General features: G+C 43.2%; 1 protein-coding gene across 3 annotated transcripts; it reads left to right on the top strand.

Moving 5' to 3' along the window:
- The first annotated feature begins 67 nt into the window (after positions 1-67).
- slc4a2a (solute carrier family 4 member 2a) lies at positions 68-17655 on the top strand. 3 transcript variants are annotated; one of them, XM_039601677.1, is made up of 19 exons: positions 478-533; positions 733-816; positions 2005-2120; positions 2463-2613; positions 4470-4665; positions 4743-4846; positions 6216-6355; positions 7707-7887; positions 8614-8749; positions 8843-8990; positions 11091-11187; positions 11459-11643; positions 11742-11961; positions 12216-12419; positions 12506-12654; positions 13178-13372; positions 15819-16028; positions 17042-17131; positions 17214-17655. In XM_039601677.1, the coding sequence occupies exons 3-19, from the start codon at positions 2067-2069 to the stop codon at positions 17442-17444; spliced, it is 2691 nt and encodes an 896-aa protein (XP_039457611.1). In that variant the 5' UTR covers positions 478-533; positions 733-816; positions 2005-2066; the 3' UTR covers positions 17445-17655. The 3 variants fall into 3 exon arrangements, with proteins under 3 accessions (XP_039457612.1, XP_039457611.1, XP_039457610.1); XM_039601678.1 differs by lacking the exons at positions 478-533; positions 733-816 and adding an exon at positions 68-167; XM_039601676.1 differs by lacking the exon at positions 478-533 and having other exon boundaries at positions 537-816.
- Positions 17656-22547: the final 4892 nt, after the last annotated feature.

Genomic DNA, 22547 nt, shown 5'->3' with positions numbered 1-22547 from the left:
CTGCCTCCTCTCCTCCTTTCAACCTTCTTTCTTCTCCCTCCCACCACCACCTCCCCACCCCTCCATACCCTCCCCCATTTGCCACCCTCCCCTCCACCCATTCTCTTCCTGTTGGTTTCAGACTTTGCATTATAATTTCTCTCTTTCAGAGCTGCAAGGACGCTGAGGTAGGCTCCAACTCTCTTCCTGTTCACACACTCACACACTCACACACTCACACACTCAGTGGCAGTGTCACTGAGCCCAGATCAGTTTAAACTGTGCTTTAGCTCCTGCTCTGAGTTTGAGAAACAGCACCGAGCACTTAAATCACAATTAATGATGTCATTATTCAAACCTTCTTTTATTCGTGCTTCTAAAATGAAAATCAAACTTTTAGCTGAGCTGATTGTGGGAAACAGCAGGCTCCTGTGTGAGCTGTTGTCACGTTTCTCCTTCCTGCACAGAGATGCTGAAACGTTCTCGAGTTAATGAACCCGACTGTCTGTACCTGCAGCAGCACACCTGTCAGCCCTGCTGAAAATCACACAGAGGTGCAAAACTACAGTCAAATCTATTTTAAAAAGCTTCCTGTTCTCCTCTCTGCGCCAGTGTGCCTGTGAGCACGCTGGACAGATGCAGTACATTTATCATCATGTAAGACAAGAATCACTCTGCAGATCACAGGAAGCATTAAAGATGTTTTTTTCTTTGTAAATTTCTAATTAATTTTTTTTTTTAAATGTCTGGCAGTGAATTAAAGCATGAAAAGGATCTGAAGACTCGATGTCCGGGTTTACCTGTTTCACTGAAGAGAGCTCATCTGAAGTTTTACAGGTGTTGGTGTAATTCTGCATTGTGCCACACGGCGGAGCAGTGAGTCAGTGTGAGGCTTATTTAACCACAAGGAAAGTTAAAGCCTCTGAGGGGGTGGAGCTAAAACGAGAGGTCACATAAATGTGAACAGGCTGTCAAACAGTCTTTCATTCCAAAGGCTTTTAAAGCAGGAGGAACATCGACCATGGGTCAGGGCGAGGAACCAGCTGGAACGGACAGTCGTACGACACACCTGTAAGCGCTCAGCACGTCCTTTTTCTGAAGCTCGCCTGCTGCTGAATCATCCCTCACTCTGACCCTTGCAGTCGCATCATTAAAGACCTCTGACCTTTTACCTGTCGTGAGAGTTTTATTTTGAAAATCTGAACTGTCTGCTCACAGACAGAGGTCCAAGACGCGATAATTAAAAGAGTTTTATTAGTATTCATATTATTATATCAAACATATTTGTGACTTGTACTGATTTAAAGGAATCAAATATAACTGATATTTAAAAAAAAATTCATCTCCAAAGTTGTAAGCCTAAACTCAAACTCAGCTCTGGCCTGATGATCCACCTGGATGTTTCTCTGTGCCGGTTTGGAGAGCTCAGCTGTAGAGATGTCTGCCGCCTCTTGAATACGATAAAAGTGAGAGGCGTTCAGCTAGTGGCGCTCAAAGTGCAAAACGATCAATGAGACAAACCTCAGCTCTGATGCGTCTGTGCAGAAACCACAAACCTTGTTTCGACTTCGTGCAGGCCTGATGAGCACCTACAGGAAGCTCTGAGCTCCAGCATCCCTCCTAAAGCGAGCTGGGACATTTGCGAGCTGCCTGAACATGGACGTCATGGTTCCTCCGTGAAGCTGCTCACATTAAGCTTCATGGTTTCTGGAGAGACGTCAGTCCTGAGTGTTAGTTTAAGTTTATATTTGGTTCCACAAAATCAAAAATTACATTTTAACCCTTTAAAATTGTGTAAGTTGACCAAAAATCATGGCTGAAGTTTCACGGTGTGTTCCACGTACACTCTGTACATCAGAGCGTTTCAGCTCAGAGCGGCAGGATTAATGGGCCAAAACATTTCAGGTTTTAAAACATTATTCTGAGATTCAGGATCAGCAGATTCGTGAACAGATTCAGTTCTTACACTTACTGAACAGCGTCAATTAACCTGACCTCTGACCTCCAGTGTACCTCCCTCCCCAGGTTCTGCTGCCCAACTTGCTGCTGAATATCCAGCTCTGTGACCTCTGACCCTTGTGGGAGCCATGAGCCATGATCAGAGCTCAGCGAGTCCTGGTGACACCCTCAGTCAGTCTGCAGTGAGTTTCCACAGAAACCGATGAGCGATCAATAATATCGATCTGATAATGATCACTTATGGGGGAGTTTGCTGTCTGGGCTTTTTGTTCAGTTGTGTCAGTCTGTGTGAGCTACCTCTGTTCTGATTGGCTGGAAACCATCATCTTCTTTGCATACGTGCGGGTTTTACTTTTTGTTTTGTGGTGGTTGTGTGTTTGAAGTGTTTGTGTTCAAAACAAAGTTAAAGACAGGAAATGTTGCCTGTGCAGAGGAAGCACTGAGATCTGATCACAGCTGGAGACAGCTATGTTCATGAAAGACTCACAACATTTAATTCACCAGTTTGTGTTTTTTATCTCCAGTCTCCTCCTCCTCCACACTGTCATGCTGATGAAGAAGAAGAGGAAGATCTAAACAAGGCCTTTGATGTTCAGGACTTTCAGCAGATCCTTTGTCCTGCAGCTCGCAGCCCGCCAGAGAAGCACAGAGTCTATGATGAACAGGACATCGAAGGTAAGACATCCAGATGCTCCCGGGTTCAAAAGACCTTGGAAAGACCTGTTTGGATTTTCTCCATGTGCCTTTCAAAGGATTTAAAACCAGAATTTGGATCGCTCGTATAGGTTCTAAGAGGGTTTAATAAAGTTTGGTTAACCAAGAGGTTCTTAAAACTTTGAAGTATCAGTATGTTTCCTTGAGGTATCCACTACCCTCATCTTTTATGGGGTGTTGTAAAGGCCTGTTGGCTGTCGATAGGTTTGAGAATTGGGAGGTCCCAGGTGTTTCATGTTCCCTGTGTCTATAATATCGACTTCTTTAGTTTTCTTTAAGTATAAAAACCAATAAATGTAGTTCCACCGTACCAGGGTGCTGGAGAGGTTGAACCTGTTAGTTTTCATCCTGGTTGTGGACAAATGGGCCCGCTGCTTATCGTCTCCAGGATATTTGAGGGTGTGTGGGAGTTTCCCTACTTAGTCTAATTGTACTTTCTGGACTTGGGAAAGGCGTTTGACTGCGTCCCTTAGGGTATCCTGTGGGGAATATCTTGACACAGCCAAGGAACGGTGGTCTCAGGATCTCATGTCTGCTTTTATTGGATGATGTGGTTTCTTCAGCTTTGAGCAATGACCTCCAGTTTGCACTGGGGAGTGTGAACCGTCTGGAATCAGAATCCATCTTCCAACTTTGAGGCCGTAGTCCTTAGTCAGAAAAGGGTCAAATACAGTGAGGAACAACTTACTGCCCCAGGTCGAGGAGTTCCAGTGTTTTGGGATCTTGTTCATGAGTGAAGGGAGATTGAGAAACAGAGCGATGTAGCATCATCATCATCATCACGTATGTGATCGCTGTACTGTTCTGTTATGGCGATGAGAGCGCTAAGAATGTAGCTGACAATTTACCAGTTGAACTCAGTGCCTAGCTTCAACTATGGCTGCGAGCTCTGGGTAATGATGGAAAGAATGAGGTCTCCGGTACAGGTGGTGGCAATTAGTTACTTTCAAAGGGTAGCTGGGCTCTCCCTTAGAGATAGGGTGAGGTGCATGGTCATTTGGGGTGGTGGGTGGGGTTTAGGATACTGCTGCTACTCCTGCTACTCCATCAAAAGGAACCAATTGAGGTGGTTAGGGTATCTGACCAGGAACACCTCCTGGGTGAGGGGGAGGAGGCCCCAGCAGCAGACCCAGGTGACAGGTTGAATCTCTTGGCAGGTCTGCAAACAACTCAGTGTCCACTAACTGCAGTGTTAGACGCAGGTTTCAGGTTTACTGACCCTTTAAGGTCCAAGCCCCAATCTATGATGACCTCTGACCCTTTGTTTTAAAGATTTCAGAGAACATCTTTCACAGTGCAACAGTGACATACTTCCACTGTGTTACTTGGTATCATCGATGAGGATGTAGACCTCAGATGGTTAAAGAGTTCCATCCATTCTCCATTTAGAGCCACATACATCCCATTTGATCCAAACTAGACAGAACCAGAACCAGGAACAGTTCAACTACACATTTAATCCCTGAGATGTCTAACTGTAAGAGTTAAAAGCTTCTGGTAGCTCATTGCCCAGACTGTGCATAATAATAATACAAAGGTTTCCATGTTGAAAACAGACATCTTTGTAGTCAGTAGTAAAATCAGGTCAGTGTGACATCGCCAACAAAGAACCTCTTTAAGGGATTTCATTTGAAAGGAAAGCTCTTGTTGGAAAGCCAAAAGCTGGGCTTGCGTAGCATGACATTAATGTTGGCTGATGTTAGGAGGCTAGGAGACCATCAGAGAGGAAGCCGACTGATGATGACTGCTGGTTTTCAGGTTCTTGAGCAGGTTCTCGTGATCTCCTCCTAAAAGTCCGAATTGTCTTCCTGTCGCAGAACACCGCCACTCTTCCCTCCACGTCCATCACCCTCTTTCCAAACCACCCGCCGACAGCAGGAGGAAGAAGACCGCCAACGGGAGGAAGGAGTGCAGGCGAGGCTCCGCCCCCAGCAATGCAAGTACCATAGAAGAAGACCAACAGGACGAAGATGATGGAAAGGAGGAGGAGGCCTACAGTCAAACTGATGGCGAGTGAGTGGCACACCTGTCAGGTAATGTGTTTTCCTGCACTTTACTGGTGTTAACCTGTGGCACCTCCCCCTTCACAGTGACCCGACCACCATCTCGTCCAATCGCAACGGCGCCGTGATGAGCGCCGCAGATGCCGACGAGTCCGAAACGCTGACATCTGTGGACCTGGACGGCATCAAAAGTCAGTCAGAGCTCCTTTTAAACGTGACTTGACACTGAAGCATGCAGGCGGCTCTGAACAGAGCGCTAATTTCTTTGTGTGTTACTTCTTCTCGTCGAGTTTCTCTCGGACACGTGGTTCACAGACGGTTTGTTGTCACGTTTTCTTTTCCTCGGGGTTAATAAATGATTCTTATTCTGATGTGTGTGTCGTACAGTCAGACTCATTACAATCCACGAGAGAGAGAGGATTTGTTCTTTTTGCATTAATGCTTGTCTTTGATTAGAGGAATGTAAAAATAATTCAAACTGAAGTCCATATAAAAGTGTTGTTTTTTCGAGCAGTGCACCCCCTGCAGGCGGTATGAAGAATTGCATGTAAAATGTGCAGTAGGATGAACTTTTCACACAGGTGACATTTTTATGTCACCTGTGTGGTCCATGAAGAAAACTGCAGAACAAAGCTTCTGCATGAGTCGGGGTGGGGAGTCACATGACCTGTGTGTAGGAGCATGAGTGGGTCAGGGTTAGCGGAGCGCGCCGCTCTCAAGTTGTAAACATGCTCGCTGTCAGCAGTTCATCGCTGGATTGTGATTGGCTGCTTTTGATGATTCTTTCCCAGAAAAAATAAATGGTGTGAAACTTTCACAGAAAATCCAATTTTTACTGAAACTTTAAACTCTGCTCACCTGCTGAGTGGGCACACCTGTGTGTGTGTGTCAGGTGATCGAATGACAGTCAGACTCTCCTGTAAATGATTTTTCGCAGATGTTCAGCCAAGCCTGAAATCCTGTTAGACTGCACAAAGTTCCCACAAGAGCGTGTGTGTGAGTGTGTTCTGGATTTGCATCATTGTGGGGACTCTGGGTCATACAGCCACAATGTGAGGACAGACAGTCCCCAACATGGCGGTCATTGAAGTTTAGGGTGAGCTTCCTGTGGGTCAGGAGGTAGGTGGTAGGAAAGTAGGATGCCCGGCTCTGGGATGCTGAGCATCAGTTAGTCGTTTTGCGGCTCCATCGGCGCGTGAGCGCGACTGTTAGAAAAGGTAATAATGTGTAGAAACAGAACGTGCATGAATGTGTTTGAGCGGCTCAAAGAGGCTGGTGGTGAAAAGTGCTTTAAGTGCTCAGAGTAGAACTGTGATATAAGAGCGGTCAGAAGGATTTAGTATTCCTTCATTGATGTCAGATGAAAGTAATAATTAGTGTAACTGTAACTGTTGCCTCTTTTTCTCTTTATAGCTCTGACAGCTGCTGTGACCTCACCTTAGCATCACTGTGACACTTTATTTAAAGTCCAGTTTTTCTCATGTTTGGTTCAGGGTGGCGCTCGGTGTGAGAGCTTGGTGACAGCCAGCATTAAATATGGGACACTTGTGTCCACCGCAGGTCACCGACTGGATGACGTTCCAGCCGTTCGACGTCACCTGGTTAGGCGGAGCTCCAGAGGGCCGATCGTCCACGCCACCAGAGATCCGACGGTCAGCTGGACAAACCAGCACCTGCGACCGGACCGTACGCCTCATGAGGTCAGAGTGCGGGGCTAAGGAGCCGTCATTATCATAGGAAACATAAACACGCTGAGCCCAATCCTCATCACCACTCTGAGCCGCCGAGGTCTGACCTTTGAACTCTGCTCTAACCACACATCCTGGTTCGGCTACTTTTCTGCTTCAACTTAAACACCTGTCCTTCTGTCCCTTTTCCCTCACTTCCTCTAATTTGACTAATTTTGATGTTTCACATGTAATCGTCTTCAGGTTCACTTAAACTGAGACTAAACTGCTGTCAGCTGATCCTGATGATTTTGTTTTTGTGCTTTTCTTTTGATTTACTTCAGCTCACACTTCCTTCACTGACTTCTTACTTTGGCTCCTTGCGGGTTCGATTGCTGCTGCGTTTTTGTGGAAGTTCTGACTCGTGTTTATGTGACGTGCTAAAACAATCCCGTACACACAGGGTGAAGCTGGTGACAGAGCGCAAGGTTTACAGGAATGTCGGTGTATTTGTGGGTATAAACCTGATTAAAGAAGGTTCAGGTGAGCCAGTTCAGGTGGTCCACATGATGTGATTCTCACAACAAAACAACCAGAATGAGGCTGACAGGAGGGACGAAAGACGAGCCGAGAGTCTGAGCGGGTTAATCCGGGTGCCATTGTGAACGGGTGACAAACTGGACTCTGTCTTAATGAGAAAGAGTCAGACAGGTAGAGTCAGACAGGTAGAGCTAGGTAAACTCTGAGGTGAGCTTCTCTCTCCGCTCAGTGTTCTCTAGTCTTCAGGATGGTGGGTTTGGACCTAAAGAGTCGACAAAATAAGGTAGAGTGATTTAATGTCCCAGCTTCAGTTTGGATTAACTTTGTTTTGTCTCTTCCTTTAGTTTTATTCTGATTTCTCTTGTTTTATGTTTGATTTTTTACCAAATACACGAGCTGAACTTTGTGCCAAATTCAAAAATGGTCATGTGAGCCAGTTGGTCCTGTTTTCAGTTTTCTAGCCTTCTTTGTGCCTGTTTAATCACAGCATTAGGTTTAATATGTGAACATGAAGGTCGACAGCTGTGACAGATGTGAGAATAAGTCTGGACTGGCTCTGGTTTTAACTGACTTAGCTTCTTTTGACCGTGTTCAGTGACTCAGTTTGTGTCCTCTGACTTGCTTTAGTATAGTGATGTAATGATATATGTACTGATGAAGATTACTGCAGCTGGAAGAAGAAGTAGCATCTGTCGCTGTTGTGGAGCTTCATCAGTCCGGCTCTCTGTGAAAATGTTCAGGAGCTCAGTGCTGACATCTTTCATCGTTGGTTAGCTTCTCTGATTCTCGTGAGCGCACGCCATGGCGCCGTCTTCTTTAGACTCGCTGTCCTCTGTGATTCCAGGTGTTCGTGGAGCTGAACGAGCTGGTGATCGACAGGAACCAGGAGCTGCAGTGGAGGGAGACGGCTCGATGGATCAAGTTTGAGGAGGAGGTGGAGGAGGAGACAGAGCGCTGGGGGAGACCTCACATTGCCTCCCTGTCCTTCCGTTCTCTGCTGGAGCTCAGAAAAACAATGGCCCAAGGTGAGGAGGAGCAGGAAGCTCTCTGCTGCCCTCCGGTGGACAGCTTCCTGTCTGTGAGTGTGTATGGCCAAGTCAGGGCAGCCCCCTCCACTTTACCTTGGATGAAGCCCATTCAGGAGCTACACATGTACTCAAGTCCCACCGCTGTGCATACTGTTTCATTTTTCTGCTAATCTGAAGCATTAGATTAAATTCAATTAGCTTTCATAATAACTTGAAGATGAAACATTCACATACAGAGTAAGTTGTTGTCAATAACAGCTTTCCCCATGTTGCAGTTATATTAAAGCTCAATCAGCTGATGGCTGCACAAAAAGGTTTACTGAAGGACTTTTTGTGATACGTATGCATGGCAGCAGTGCTGGACTTTTTGATGAAAAGGGAAAAAATTTCACTTTCTGGGTCACCTTGGATTAAATACCTACGATATTGTTTGGCCGCTGCTGTCAAAACTATTTGGTTCCAGGAGTATGCCACTGTGATATAGATATATCAGGCCTCCATAAAAACAATTTCACTGGTCACATATGATAACAATCTGTATCAGTGTTTGAAACTGTCAGCTCAGGGAGCAGGAGGGGGCTCCACTCTGTGGTCATATTCAACATCTACAAGTTACTGATTTACAGAGATGGAAGAAAAATAAAAGCAAATAAACACAAGACAAAACAAACAGACGCTGCCCATCGCTGACTTCCCAACCCTCTCACGTTTGTGTTGTTTCAGGGGCCGTACTCCTGGATCTGAAGCAGAAGACTTTACCAGGGATTGCTCAGCAGGTGGTGGAACAGATGGTGATCTCAGATCAGATTAAAGCTGAAGATCGAGCCAATGTTCTGGGAGCTCTGCTGCTCCGTCACAGGTGCATCCATCCAAACATCCATCCATCCATCCATCCATCCATCCAACCAGCCAGCCAGCCTTTTCCTGAGCACATTTCTTCTTCTTTCCTCAGTCACCCCAGCGATGAGAAAGATCACAGCTTATTCAGCAGGAACATCTCTGCAGCAAACATGGCCACCCTTATGGACAGACACAATGGAAAATCTGAACCCTGCATCAACCTGACCAATCACAAGGACGCTGATGGAGAGAAGAACAAGGTTAAAACTAAACTTTAGATGGAGACACTGTGCAATCAATTCAATTCAATTCAATTTTATTTATACAGCACCAAATCACAACAACAGTCGCCTCAAGGCGCTTTATATTGTAAGCTAGACCCTACAATAATACATACAGAGAAAACCCCAACAATCATATGACCCCTATGAGCAAGCACTTTGGCGACAGTGGGAAGGAAAAACTCCCTTTAACAGGAAGAAACCTCCGGCAGAACCAGGCTCAGGGAGGCGGGGCCATCTGCTGCGACCGGTTGGGGTGAGAGAAGGAAACAGGATAAAGACATGCTGTGGAAGAGAGACAGAGATTAATAACAGATATGATTCGATGCAGAGAGGTCTATTAACACATAGTGAGTGAGAAAGGTGACTGGAAAGGAAAACTCAATGCATCATGGGAATCCCCAGCAGCCTCACGTCTATTGCAGCATAACTAAGGGAGGATTCAGGGTCACCTGGTCCAGCCCTAACTATATGCTTTAGCAAAAGGAAAGTTTGAAGCCTAATCTTGAAAGTAGAGATAGTGTCTGTCTCCTGAATCCAAACTGGAAGCTGGTTCCACAGAAGAGGGGCCTGAAAACTGAAGGCTCTGCCTCCCATTCTACTTTTAAATACTCTAGGAACAACAAGTAGGCCTGCAGTGTGAGAGCGAAGTGCTCTAATAGGGTGATATGGTACTACAAGGTCATTAAGATAAGATGGGGCCTGATTATTTAAGACCTTGTATGTGAGGAGCAGGATTTTGAATTCAATTCTGGATTTAACAGGAAGCCAATGAAGGAAGCCAAAACAGGAGAAATCTGCTCTCTCTTCTAGTCCCTGTCAGGACTCTTGCTGCAGCATTTTGGATTAGCTGAAGGCTTTCAGCGAGTTTTTAGGACATCCTGATAATAAAGAATTACAGTAGTCCAGCCTGGAAGTAATAAATGCATGAACTAGTTTTTCAGCATCACTCTGAGACAGGATATTTCTAATTTTAGAGATGTTGCGCAAATGGAAGAAAGCAGTCTTACATATTTGTTTAATATGTGCGTTGAAGGACATGTCCTGGTCAAAAAATGACTCCAAGGTTCCTCACAGCATTACTGGAGGCCAAGGTAATGCCATCCAGAGTAAGAATCTGCTTAGATACCATATTTCTAATATTTTCAGGGCCGAGTACAATAACCTCAGTTTGATCTGAATTAAGAAGCAGAAAGTTAGCGCCATCCAGGTCTTTATGTCTTTAAGACATTCCTGCAGTTTAACTAATCGGTGTGTGTTACCTGGCTTCATGGATAGATAGAGCTGCGTGTCATCTGCATAGCAGTGAAAATTTATGCTATGTCTTCTAATGATGCTGCCTAAGGGAAGCATGTATAATGTAAATAGAATTGGTCCTAGCACTGAACCCTGTGGAACACCATAATTGACCTTAGTGTGTGAAGAGGACTCTCCATTTACATGCACAAATTGGAGTCTATTAGATAGATATGATACAAACCACTGCAGTGCAGTACCTGTAATACCTACAGCATGTTCTAATCACTCTAATAGGATATTATGGTCAACAGTATCGAACGCAGCACTGAGGTCTAGCAGGACAAGCACAGAGATGAGTCCACTGTCAGAGGCCATAAGAAGATCATTTGTAAGGAAGGTTGGAGATTGGCCTATAATTAGCTAAGACAGCTGGGTCTAGAGATGCTTTTTAAGTAAAGGTTTAACTACAGCCAGCTTGAAGGCCTGTGGTACATAGCCGATTATTAGAGATAGGTTGATCATATTTAAGATTGAAGCATTAATTAATGGCAGGACTTCTTTGAGCAGTTTTGTAGGAATGGGGTCTAAAAGACACGTTGATGGTTTGGAGGAAGTAATTATTGAAGTTAACTCAGAAAGATCAATTGGAGAAAAAGAGTCTAACTGAATATCAATGGTACTGAAAGTAGCTGTAGATAATATTACATCTGTGAGATGATTATCTCACAGATGTTCAGACAGCTGAAGCCTCCACCTCAGAGTGCCTGGTGTCCGATGTACATGTTGGACATGAAGATCAGCCTGTTGGTATGGCACTGACTTCACTTTGTGCTTGTCTAGAGAGAAGTCCCACAGCTCTGTCACTCCAGATCCAAGCATGAGGTGAAGCTAATGGAGAAGATCCCAGAGCGAGCTGAGGCCACTGTGGTGCTCGTAGGTATGCATCACACCGATCACACCGGTGCAAACACTAGCAACAAAGAAGACTCAGGGAGGGTTTCCTGCACGGCTTCTTGTATTTCCTTGTATCTTTAAAGACTAGTTGGGTAATACAACGAGAAAGATGAAAATCAAAGACTTACACTTCCATAGTACCAAAACCTTTTTCACAGGACTGAACATGGACATGCATAACCTTCTTGGTCATGTGTTGCCGTGTGGAGGAGCATGTTCACTGGGTTCAGTGCATCACTCTCATGTGTCTGCAGGCAGTGTGGGTTTCCTGGACCAGCCATCCATGGCATTTGTGCGACTGCAGGAGGCAGTTCTGCTGGAATCTGTCTTGGAGGTTCCTGTGCCAGTTAGGTTCCTCTTCCTCCTGCTGGGCCCACCCACTGCCAACATTGACTACCATCAGATTGGACGATCTATCTCAACACTCATGTCTGACAAGGTGAGTGCCAGCAGACTGTGTAAGATACTTCCTGATGGCACCAGATATTAATCAGCATCATCTATTATCATGAGGTTCAATCTTTTTTCTTCCTTTAGAACTTCCATGAGGCGGCGTACCAGGCAGACGACCGTCAGGACCTGCTGACAGCCATCAACCGCTTTCTGGACAGCAGCATTGTCCTCCCGCCCTCTGAGGTCAGCGGGGACGAGTTGCTCCACTCAGTGGCTCACTTCCAACGAGAAATGCTCAGAAAGAGGGAGGAGGAGCAGAGCAGCAAACTTCAGGAGAAACAGACCAGCATTCAGCAGGACAAAGGTGAGCCCCAGCTGCCAGAGTCCAGTTTAATGAGCAGGTTAGAGCTGAGTGATAAAAGCTGAAAAAAGGGCTGAAAGAACAGGTTTTTGATGGGAGCTTTGCCTGAATCAGCTGTTTTCCTGGAGTGTTAAATTAGCATGTTGCCTGCTTTTATAGTAAATGTCTATTATTCCCTAAATATTAAAATATCCATGTTTCTATAAAGCTTCAGTGTCAGTGTAAAAATGTTAAAGAATCTTGCTCTTCTCCTGCAGATTCTCTTGTTCCCTCCAAACCTGGTGATGAGCCGTTGAGGAGGTCAGGTCGTCTGTTTGGAGGCCTCATCAAAGACGTGATGCGGCGCTACCCTCAGTATCTCAGCGACATCCGAGATGCTCTCAACCCTCAGTGTATGGCTGCCATTATCTTTATCTACTTTGCTGCACTGTCACCTGCCATCACCTTTGGTGGACTGCTTGGTAAGTCTGAACCTGGCGAGGCTTGGCTGAAGAAAGGCTGCCTTACCTTTGATCCATATGAGGATCTGTGATCTTCATCCCTGCAGGTGAGAAAACGGAGGGTTTGATCGGCGTGTCGGAGCTGATAGTGGCCACTGCGTTGCAGGGCATTGTGTTCAGTGTGCTGGGAGCTCAGCCGCTGCTGGTGATCGGCTTCTCCGGACCGCTGCTTGTGTTCGAAGAGGCCTTCTACACTGTGAGATTGCCTGACACAAAGTCGGCACGTCAGCATATAACCTGTATTTAAATGAAAAGTTTTAAACTCAAAGTTTTGTACATTTACTTCTTTTTGACTCAAAGCTTTCTTGAAATTGTCTTTTCCTCCTCAGTTATGCAAACGATCAAAATTTCCTTGACGTTGAACACATCAGCTTGACAAAAAGCTTTTACTTACATCCAGTGATCTTCTGTTTGCAAACAGTCTTTCAAATTCTACGATGGACAGTGCCTATATGTACCGAATCTCCTTTAGATCTACATTTAAATTTTGTAGCACTGAAATTTGACAAAAGTGAAAGAACTCCGCAGAAGTTTGTGCATCAATACTGAGAGCTGATCAGTTTTCCAGCATCTTGACATTGGCTGAGCTGAGATGGGGACAGTCATTGACTCATACCAGTCTAATCTATGTTAACTGTCTTTTTGTCCACTGTAGCAACATCAGGCTAAAGTATTTCAGACTGTCTCCTGAAACCTGCCTCCTCTGTGTTCCTGTGTAGTTTTGTAAAGTTAATGGGATCGAATATCTGACGGGTCGGGCATGGATCGGTCTCTGGCTGGTGCTCATCGTTGTCCTTACCGTGGCCTTTGAGGGAAGCATACTCGTTCGCTTTGTATCACGCTTCACACAGGAGATCTTCTCCTTCCTGATCTCCCTCATTTTTATCTATGAGACCTTCGCCAAGCTGGTCAAGGTAAGTTCAGAAGTTTTTCAGGTAATTCGTGGATTCTTTCACTTAGATATTCTTTGAAAGGATATGAAAATGAGGACTGAAGAGAGAATCCTTTAAGGTACTGGGGGAATAGGAAGACATCTTATCAGAACTTTTCCCACCTGACTTTACAGTCTTTGTGTACCCCAGCTTCATCTGTGCCTGTGAGTTTTCCAAAGCTGGGGAAATGGTGTCCAAAAAACGCAATAGACTGAATGCAAAAACATTGGATAAACTTATTTTTCTGAATAGAATTTTATAATAAACTCTGAGTCAAATGGGTAATATTACATTCACAATACTTTCATTTTAATTTTCACTTAGTGTCATTCACAATATATTTTATAGATGTCTACAATATTTGAAATGTAGAAGATATAAAATGATTCCATGGAAAGTACAATACCTTACAGTGTATACACGTATGACTAGGTCATTGAATCAGTGTCTGTTGTGAGTCTCAAGTAAGTTGCCTGCAATGATATTTAAGGTCCAGCAGGTGTCAGTATGGAGCAAAACAGCAACAGTATCGATACAGTTTGGGGAATGTGCTGAAACGCTTCACGAGGCCTCATCTACCCATCACTAGCTGTAATAATCACTTTCTGTCTTTCTGAGAAACCTGGCTGCTGCTCCGGTCCTTCCTGGTTTGAGGAGGCTGAGGGTGGAGCTGGTTTAAGTGCAGAGGCCAACAAAATGGACTTAACCATTAGTTGTGACCACACGGGGGGATAGAGTTTCTTCCTGTATTAACTTTAGCTATCGTCTTTGTCATTTTCACCTCTGATGTTTAAAATGGTTCATTCAGCTGCTATATAAATAGAGTTGTCTCTTATTTGGGCAGGTCAGTTTGTTGGCTTACGAGATTATTTTTTAGTAGAATTCTGTTTAGTCGAGTTCATGGGCTGACTTAGTTCTTAGTTGGTTCCAATATTTTGAATTTTTTGGATAACTTTGTCTTTTCTGGGGTATAATAAAGCCCATCTTTTGAAGATTATACCTGCGCCTGTATGTTCTTGGTTGCTTGATCCGAAACAGATCATCAAACAAATTCAAATATTAGACAAAGACAAGTAAACACAAAATGCAGTTTCTAAATGAAGGTGTTCATGATTAAAGGAACCTACATGACCCTGTTTGAAAAGGTGATTGCCCCCTAAACCTAATAACTGGTTGGGCCAGCCTCAGCAGCAACAACTGCCATCATCATTTGTGATAATTGAAAGAGTGTTTTATGGCACTGTGGAGGAATTGTGGCCCAAAATGGTTGTAATTCTGTCACATTGGAGGGTAGCACCTTTTTAAGGTTGTGCCACAGCATCTCAATGGGATTCAGGTTAGGACTCCAAAGTCTTCATTTTGTTTTTCTTAAGCCATTCACAGGTGGACTTGCTGGTGTGTTTTGAATCATTGTCCTGCTGCAGAACAGCCGGACATTCTCCTTCAGGATGTTTTGGTAGACAGCACAATTCATGGGTCCATTTACCACAGCAAACTTCCTGTTCATGAGGTAGCAAAACAGCGCCAGACCATTGCACTACAACCACCATATTTTACTGTTGGTATGATGTTCCCTTTCTGAAGTGCTGTGTTACTTTTAAATCAGATGTAACGGGACTCAAAAAGTTCAACTTTTGTCTTGTCAGTCCACAGAGTATTTTCCCATAAGTCTTGGGCATCATCACGATGTTTTCTGGGAAACTGAGATCAGCCTTTACGTTCCTTTTGCTTAGCAGTGGTTTTCTGCCATGGATGCCATTTCTGCCCAGTCTATTTCTTATGGTGGAGTCATGAACTCTGACCTTAACCGAGGCCAGTGAGGCCTGTGGTTCTCTGGATGTTCTTCTCGGGTCTTTTGTGACCTCTTGGATGGTCAGCCGGCCACTGCTGGGAAGGCTCGTTGTTCCTGTCTTTGCCATTTGTGGATAATAGCTCTCACTGCGGTTCACTGAAGTCTCACAGCTTTAGAAATGGCTTTATAACCTTTTCCCAACTGAGACATCTACTGTGTTTCTCATTTGTTCCTGAATTTCCTTGGATCACAGCATAATGTCTGGCTTTTGAGGATCTTTTGGTCAACTCAACTTTGTCAGGCAGGACTTATTTAAGTGATTTCTTTATTGCGAACAGGTGTTGTTCGCATTAAAGAATTTTCACACCATTGTAGATACTCAACACACTTTGCAGAGGGAAACCGAGATTCTGAAACAGCTCAGGCAGTTCTATCATTTTGATGGTCTGTTCAGGAGCTAACACTGTTGTCAGTTCATTTCAAATTCCTGCTGCAGCCATCTGCCACAGTTTGGATGTGAGGGGAGGAAGATGGGAGACTCCGTCTTGTGAGGTCAAGACAGACTCAGTGCTTCCTGCTGCACATCAAGTAGTTACAGACACTTTAGCCAATGTCTTCTTTGTTGGTCTTTCCCAGATCTTTCAGGAGCATCCACTCCATAACTGTTACCATGGAAACAACACTGAATCTCCATCTCACTGCAACTACACTATGGCCACCGGGAATCCTGGGAAAGTTGTTGGAGAACCGAACACTGCTCTGCTGTCATTGGTCCTCATGGCAGGAACGTATTTCATTGCCTTCTACCTTCGCAAGTTCAAGAACAGCTCCTTCTTCCCTGGAAGGGTCAGTACATACAAACACAGGTACATACAGGTATACACACATTACAGTACATACGAGGTTCTGCAGGCTAAGATCTAAAAGATTGAAAGTACATACAGAGCAGCTCGGTGGTGTGCTGGTTAACACACTGGGATCACAGTCTCGAGATCCTTTCTCCAGTTTCTCAATGTGCTGGTTTCTCTCCACAGCCAGTTTGATGAGTGATTACTCTAAACTGGCTGCAGGTGGTAAGGTGAGCATAAATCATTGTCTGTCTGTCTGTGGTCGCCCTGTGACAGACTGCCTACTTGCCCAGGTGTATTCGTCCTCACAGCCTGAGATATACTGATTGGACAGAATGATGGAAAATACTGTAACTGCAGAGATTCATACAAACACAGCACGTTTGTATGAGTGCGGGTATGAAAGTTCAGCTCATTATACAGTTTAGATAAGCTGAGGTGTAAACAGTTAAGGTACCTACAAAGAAGAGTCCTTCATTGTCATTATGTGTGAACACATAATGACAATGAAGGACTCTTCTTTCACACATAGCACTCACATTCTCCACTGTATGTCTGCTGGGATCAAATTCAGCTTTGGGGATGTAAAAACTCAATGTCCCACAATGCAGCCCTTCTGTACTGTATTAAGGCTCGGAGTGGCTTAGCTGACTGTAAAAATATAAAGAAAAACATTTTGTAAAGTAAGTAAAAGGTTGAAAAGAGCTCCTGGGCCACTGCATAAACACGGCCCACCTTCTTTAAATAATAGGCTCTGGTGTTTATGAGCACAGTTATATGTAAATACAGGTGTACACATGTTAAGCTGTTATAGACCATCACAGTGTTAGATACCATCAATGTACATCCAAAACAAGGCACCAAAGACCTCCACCAGTGTCTCAGATTCACTTCCTGTCCAGGTGTTCTGAATGAGCTCAGATGCACCCACACTTGTGTCATTGGTTCTACATCTGGATGTTTCCTTCCTTGTACCTACTGAGCTCTCACATGATGTTTTGTGTGTTTCAGCTCCGTAGGATCATCGGAGACTTTGGGGTCCCCATTGCCATCCTCATCATGGTGCTGGTGGACTACAGTGTGCAGGACACCTATACGCAGGTGGGGGCGGAGCACATTTTAAGCCTCAAAAAATGAACCTTGTACTGGGCTTTAAATAGCTGCCTTCATCCTTTGCTCGCAGAAACTGAACGTGCCCAGCGGATTCTCGGTGTCCAGCCCAGAGAAGCGAGGCTGGGTGATTTCCCTACAGGGGTCGGACGGGCAGTTTCCAGCCTGGATGATGGGCGCCAGCATCCTGCCAGCCATACTCGTCTTCATCCTCATCTTCATGGAGTCCCAGATAACAGCGTACATGATTTCAGATTTTAGACACACCACTTGGGCTTTATTAGAAACTTTACGTGGGAGTTAATTCTTATTCTTAACTAACTTTTATGGGGGTCCAGCACGGACAGACACTGTCACTGAACTTCAAATGATAAAGGACGGCAGTAAAACGTTAGCGATGAGAAGTAGCCTGTCTTTCTCAGCTTTAAGGTGGGCGACAGAAGCTTGGGTGGACTTTTATTTTGACTGACTCTTGGTCCTAAGTAAAGGCACTCTTTTCTTTTCTTTTCTATTCTAACTTGACTCTTGGTCCTAAGTAAAGGCACTCTTTTCTATTCTTTTCTATTCTAACTTGACTCTTGGTCCTAAGTAAAGGCACTCTGTTCTATTCTTTTCTATTCTAACTTGACTCTTGGTCCTAAGTAGAGGCACTCTTTTCTATTCTTTTCTATTCTAACTTGACTCTTGGTCCTAAGTAAAGGCACTCTTTTCTATTCTTTTCTATTCTAACTTGACTCTTGGTCCTAAGTAAAGGCACTCTGTTCTATTCTTTTCTATTCCAACTTGACTCTTGGTCCTAAGTAAAGGCACTCTGTTCTATTCTTTTCTATTCCAACTTGACTCTTGGTCCTAAGTAAAGGCACTCTGTTCTATTCTTTTCTATTCCAACTTGAGTCTTGGTCCTAAGTAAAGGCACTCTGTTCTATTCTTTTCTATTCCAACTTGAGTCTTGGTCCCAAGTACAGGCACTCTGTTCTATTCTTTTCTATTCCAACTTGAGTCTTGGTCCCAAGTAAAGGCACTCTGTTCTATTCTTTTCTATTCCAACTTGACTCTTGGTCCTAAGTAAAGGCACTCTGTTCTATTCTTTTCTATTCCAACTTGACTCTTGGTCCTAAGTAAAGGCACTCTGTTCTATTCTTTTCTATTCCAACTTGAGTCTTGGTCCTAAGTAAAGGCACTCTGTTCTATTCTTTTCTATTCCAACTTGAGTCTTGGTCCTAAGTAAAGGCACTCTGTTCTATTCTTTTCTATTCCAACTTGACTCTTGGTCCTAAGTAAAGGCACTCTGTTCTATTCTTTTCTATTCCAACTTGAGTCTTGGTCCTAAGTAAAGGCACTCTGTTCTATTCTTTTCTATTCCAACTTGAGTCTTGGTCCTAAGTAAAGGCACTCTGTTCTATTCTTTTCTATTCCAACTTGACTCTTGGTCCTAAGTAAAGGCACTCTGTTCTATTCTTTTCTATTCCAACTTGAGTCTTGGTCCTAAGTAGAGGCACTCTGTTCTATTCTTTTCTATTCCAACTTGACTCTTGGTCCTAAGTAAAGGCACTCTGTTCTATTCTTTTCTATTCTAACTTGACTCTTGGTCCTAAGTAAAGGCACTCTGTTCTATTCTTTTCTATTCCAACTTGACTCTTGGTCCCAAGTAGAGGCACTCTGTTCTATTCTTTTCTATTCTAACTTGACTCTTGGTCCTAAGTAAAGGCACTCTGTTCTATTCTTTTCTATTCCAACTTGACTCTTGGTCCCAAGTAAAGGCACTCTGTTCTATTCTTTTCTATTCCAACTTGACTCTTGGTCCTAAGTAGAGGCACTCTGTTCTATTCTTTTCTATTCCAACTTGACTCTTGGTCCTAAGTAGAGGCACTCTGTTCTATTCTTTTCTATTCTAACTTGACTCTTGGTCCTAAGTAAAGGCACTCTGTTCTATTCTTTTCTATTCCAACTTGACTCTTGGTCCTAAGTAAAGGCACTCTGTTCTATTCTTTTTTCTATTCCAACTTGACTCTTGGTCCCAAGTAGAGGCACTCTGTTCTATTCTTTTCTATTCTAACTTGACTCTTGGTCCTAAGTAAAGGCACTCTGTTCTATTCTTTTCTATTCCAACTTGACTCTTGGTCCCAAGTAGAGGCACTCTGTTCTATTCTTTTCTATTCCAACTTGACTCTTGGTCCTAAGTAGAGGCACTCTGTTCTATTCTTTTCTATTCTAACTTGACTCTTGGTCCCAAGTAGAGGCACTCTGTTCTATTCTTTTCTATTCTAACTTGACTCTTGGTCCCAAGTAAAGGCACTCTGTTCTATTCTTTTCTATTCCAACTTGACTCTTGGTCCCAAGTAGAGGCACTCTGTTCTATTCTTTCTATTCTAACTTGACTCTTGGTCCTAAGTAAAGGCACTCTGTTCTATTCTTTTCTATTCCAACTTGACTCTTGGTCCTAAGTAGAGGCACTCTGTTCTATTCTTTTCTATTCCAACTTGACTCTTGGTCCTAAGTAGAGGCACTCTGTTCTATTCTTTTCTATTCCAACTTGACTCTTGGTCCTAAGTAAAGGCACTCTGTTCTATTCTTGAGCATTTCCAACTTGACTCTGGGTCCTAAGTGTTCTATTCCAACTTGACTCTTGGTCCCAAGTAGAGGCACTCTGTTCTATTCTTTTCTATTCTAACTTGACTCTTGGTCCTAAGTAAAGGCACTCTGTTCTATTCTTTTCTAATCTAACTTGACTCTTGGTCCTAAGTAAAGGCACTCTGTTCTATTCTTTTCTAATCTAACTTGACTCTTGGTCCTAAGTAGAGGCACTCTGTTCTATTCTTTTCTATTCTAACTTGACTCTTGGTCCTAAGTAAAGGCACTCTGTTCTATTCTTTTCTATTCCAACTTGACTCTTGGTCCTAAGTAAAGGCACTCTGTTCTATTCTTTTCTTCCATTCCAACTTGACACTTGGTCCCAAGTAAAGGCACTCTGTTCTATTCTTTTCTAATCTAACTTGACTCTTGGTCCTAAGTAAAGGCACTCTGTTCTATTCTTTTCTATTCCAACTTGACTCTTGGTCCTAAGTAAAGGCACTGTTCTGTTCTATTCTTTTCTATTCCAACTTGACTCTTTGGTCCCAAGTAGAGGCACTCTGTTCTATTCTTTTCTATTCCAACTTGACTCTTGGTCCTAAGTAAAGGCACTCTGTTCTATTCTTTTCTATTCCAACTTGACTCTTGGTCCTAAGTAAAGGCACTCTGTTCTATTCTTTTCTATTCTAACTTGACTCTTGGTCCTAAGTAAAGGCACTCTGTTCTATTCTTTTCTATTCCAACTTGACTCTTGGTCCCAAGTAAAGGCACTCTGTTCTATTCTTTTCTATTCCAACTTGACTCTTGGTCCTAAGTAAAGGCACTCTGTTCTATTCTTTTCTATTCCAACTTGACTCTTGGTCCTAAGTAAAGGCACTCTGTTCTATTCTTTTCTATTCCAACTTGACTCTTGGTCCCAAGTAGAGGCACTCTGTTCTATTCTTTTCTATTCCAACTTGACTCTTGGTCCCAAGTAAAGGCACTCTGTTCTATTCTTTTCTATTCCAACTTGACTCTTGGTCCTAAGTAAAGGCACTCTGTTCTATTCTTTTCTATTCTAACTTGACTCTTGGTCCTAAGTAAAGGCACTCTGTTCTATTCTTTTCTATTCCAACTTGACTCTTGGTCCCAAGTAAAGGCACTCTGTTCTATTCTTTTCTATTCCAACTTGACTCTTGGTCCCAAGTAAAGGCACTCTGTTCTATTCTTTTCTATTCCAACTTGACTCTTGGTCCTAAGTAAAGGCATTCTGTTCTATTCTTTTCTATTCTAACTTGACTCTTGGTCCCAAGTAAAGGCACTCTGTTCTATTCTTTTCTATTCTAACTTGACTCTTGGTCCTAAGTAGAGGCACTCTGTTCTATTCTTTTCTATTCTAACTTGACTCTTGGTCCTAAGTAAAGGCACTCTGTTCTATTCTTTTCTATTCTAACTTGACTCTTGGTCCTAAGTAGAGGCACTCTGTTCTATTCTTTTCTATTCTAACTTGACTCTTGGTCCCAAGTAGAGGCACTCTTTTCTATTCTTTTCTATTCTAAACTTGACTCTTGGTCCTAAGTAAAGGCACTCTGTTCTATTCTTTTCTATTCTAACTTGACTCTTGGTCCCAAGTAGAGGCACTCTGTTCTATTCTTTTCTATTCTAACTTGACTCTTGGTCCCAAGTAGAGGCACTCTTTTCTATTCTTTTCTATTCTAACTTGACTCTTGGTCCTAAGTAGAGGCACTCTTTTCTATTCTTTTCTATTCTAACTTGACTCTTGGTCCTAAGTAAAGGCACTCTGTTCTATTCTTTTCTATTCTAACTTGACTCTTGGTCCTAAGTAAAGGCACTCTGTTCTATTCTTTTCTATTCCAACTTGACTCTTGGTCCTAAGTAAAGGCACTCTGTTCTATTCTTTTTCTATTCCAACTTGACTCTTGGTCCTAAGTAAAGGCACTCTGTTCTATTCTTTTCTATTCTAACTTGACTCTTGGTCCTAAGTAGAGGCACTCTGTTCTATTCTTTTCTATTCTAACTTGACTCTTGGTCCTAAGTAGAGGCACTCTGTTCTATTCTTTTTCTATTCCAACTTGACTCTTGGTCCTAAGTAAAGGCACTCTGTTCTATTCTTTTCTATTCCAACTTGACTCTTGGTCCTAAGTAAAGGCACTCTGTTCTATTCTTTTCTATTCCAACTTGACTCTTGGTCCCAAGTAAAGGCACTCTGTTCTATTCTTTTCTATTCTAACTTGACTCTTGGTCCTAAGTAGAGGCACTCTGTTCTATTCTTTTCTATTCTAACTTGACTCTTGGTCCTAAGTAGAGGCACTCTGTTCTATTCTTTTCTATTCTAACTTGACTCTTGGTCCTAAGTAGAGGCACTCTGTTCTATTCTTTTCATTCTAACTTGACTCTTGGTCCTAAGTAGAGGCACTCTTTTCTATTCTTTTCTATTCTAACTTGACTCTTGGTCCTAAGTAAAGGCACTCTGTTCTATTCTTTTCTATTCTAACTTGACTCTTGGTCCTAAGTAGAGGCACTCTGTTCTATTCTTTTCTATTCTAACTTGACTCTTGGTCCCAAGTAGAGGCACTCTGTTCTATTCTTTTCTATTCTAACTTGACTCTTGGTCCTAAGTAGAGGCACTCTTTTCTATTCTTTTCTATTCTAACTTGACTCTTGGTCCCAAGTAGAGGCACTCTTTTCTATTCTTTTCTATTCTAACTTGACTCTTGGTCCTAAGTAAAGGCACTCTGTTCTATTCTTTTCTATTCCAACTTGACTCTTGGTCCTAAGTAGAGGCACTCTGTTCTATTCTTTTCTATTCCAACTTGACTCTTGGTCCTAAGTAAAG

Source organism: Oreochromis aureus, linkage group 18 (assembly GCF_013358895.1).
Source record: "Oreochromis aureus strain Israel breed Guangdong linkage group 18, ZZ_aureus, whole genome shotgun sequence".
Taxonomy (NCBI): domain Eukaryota; kingdom Metazoa; phylum Chordata; class Actinopteri; order Cichliformes; family Cichlidae; genus Oreochromis; species Oreochromis aureus.
This window is presented reverse-complemented; position numbering and strand designations above follow the sequence as displayed.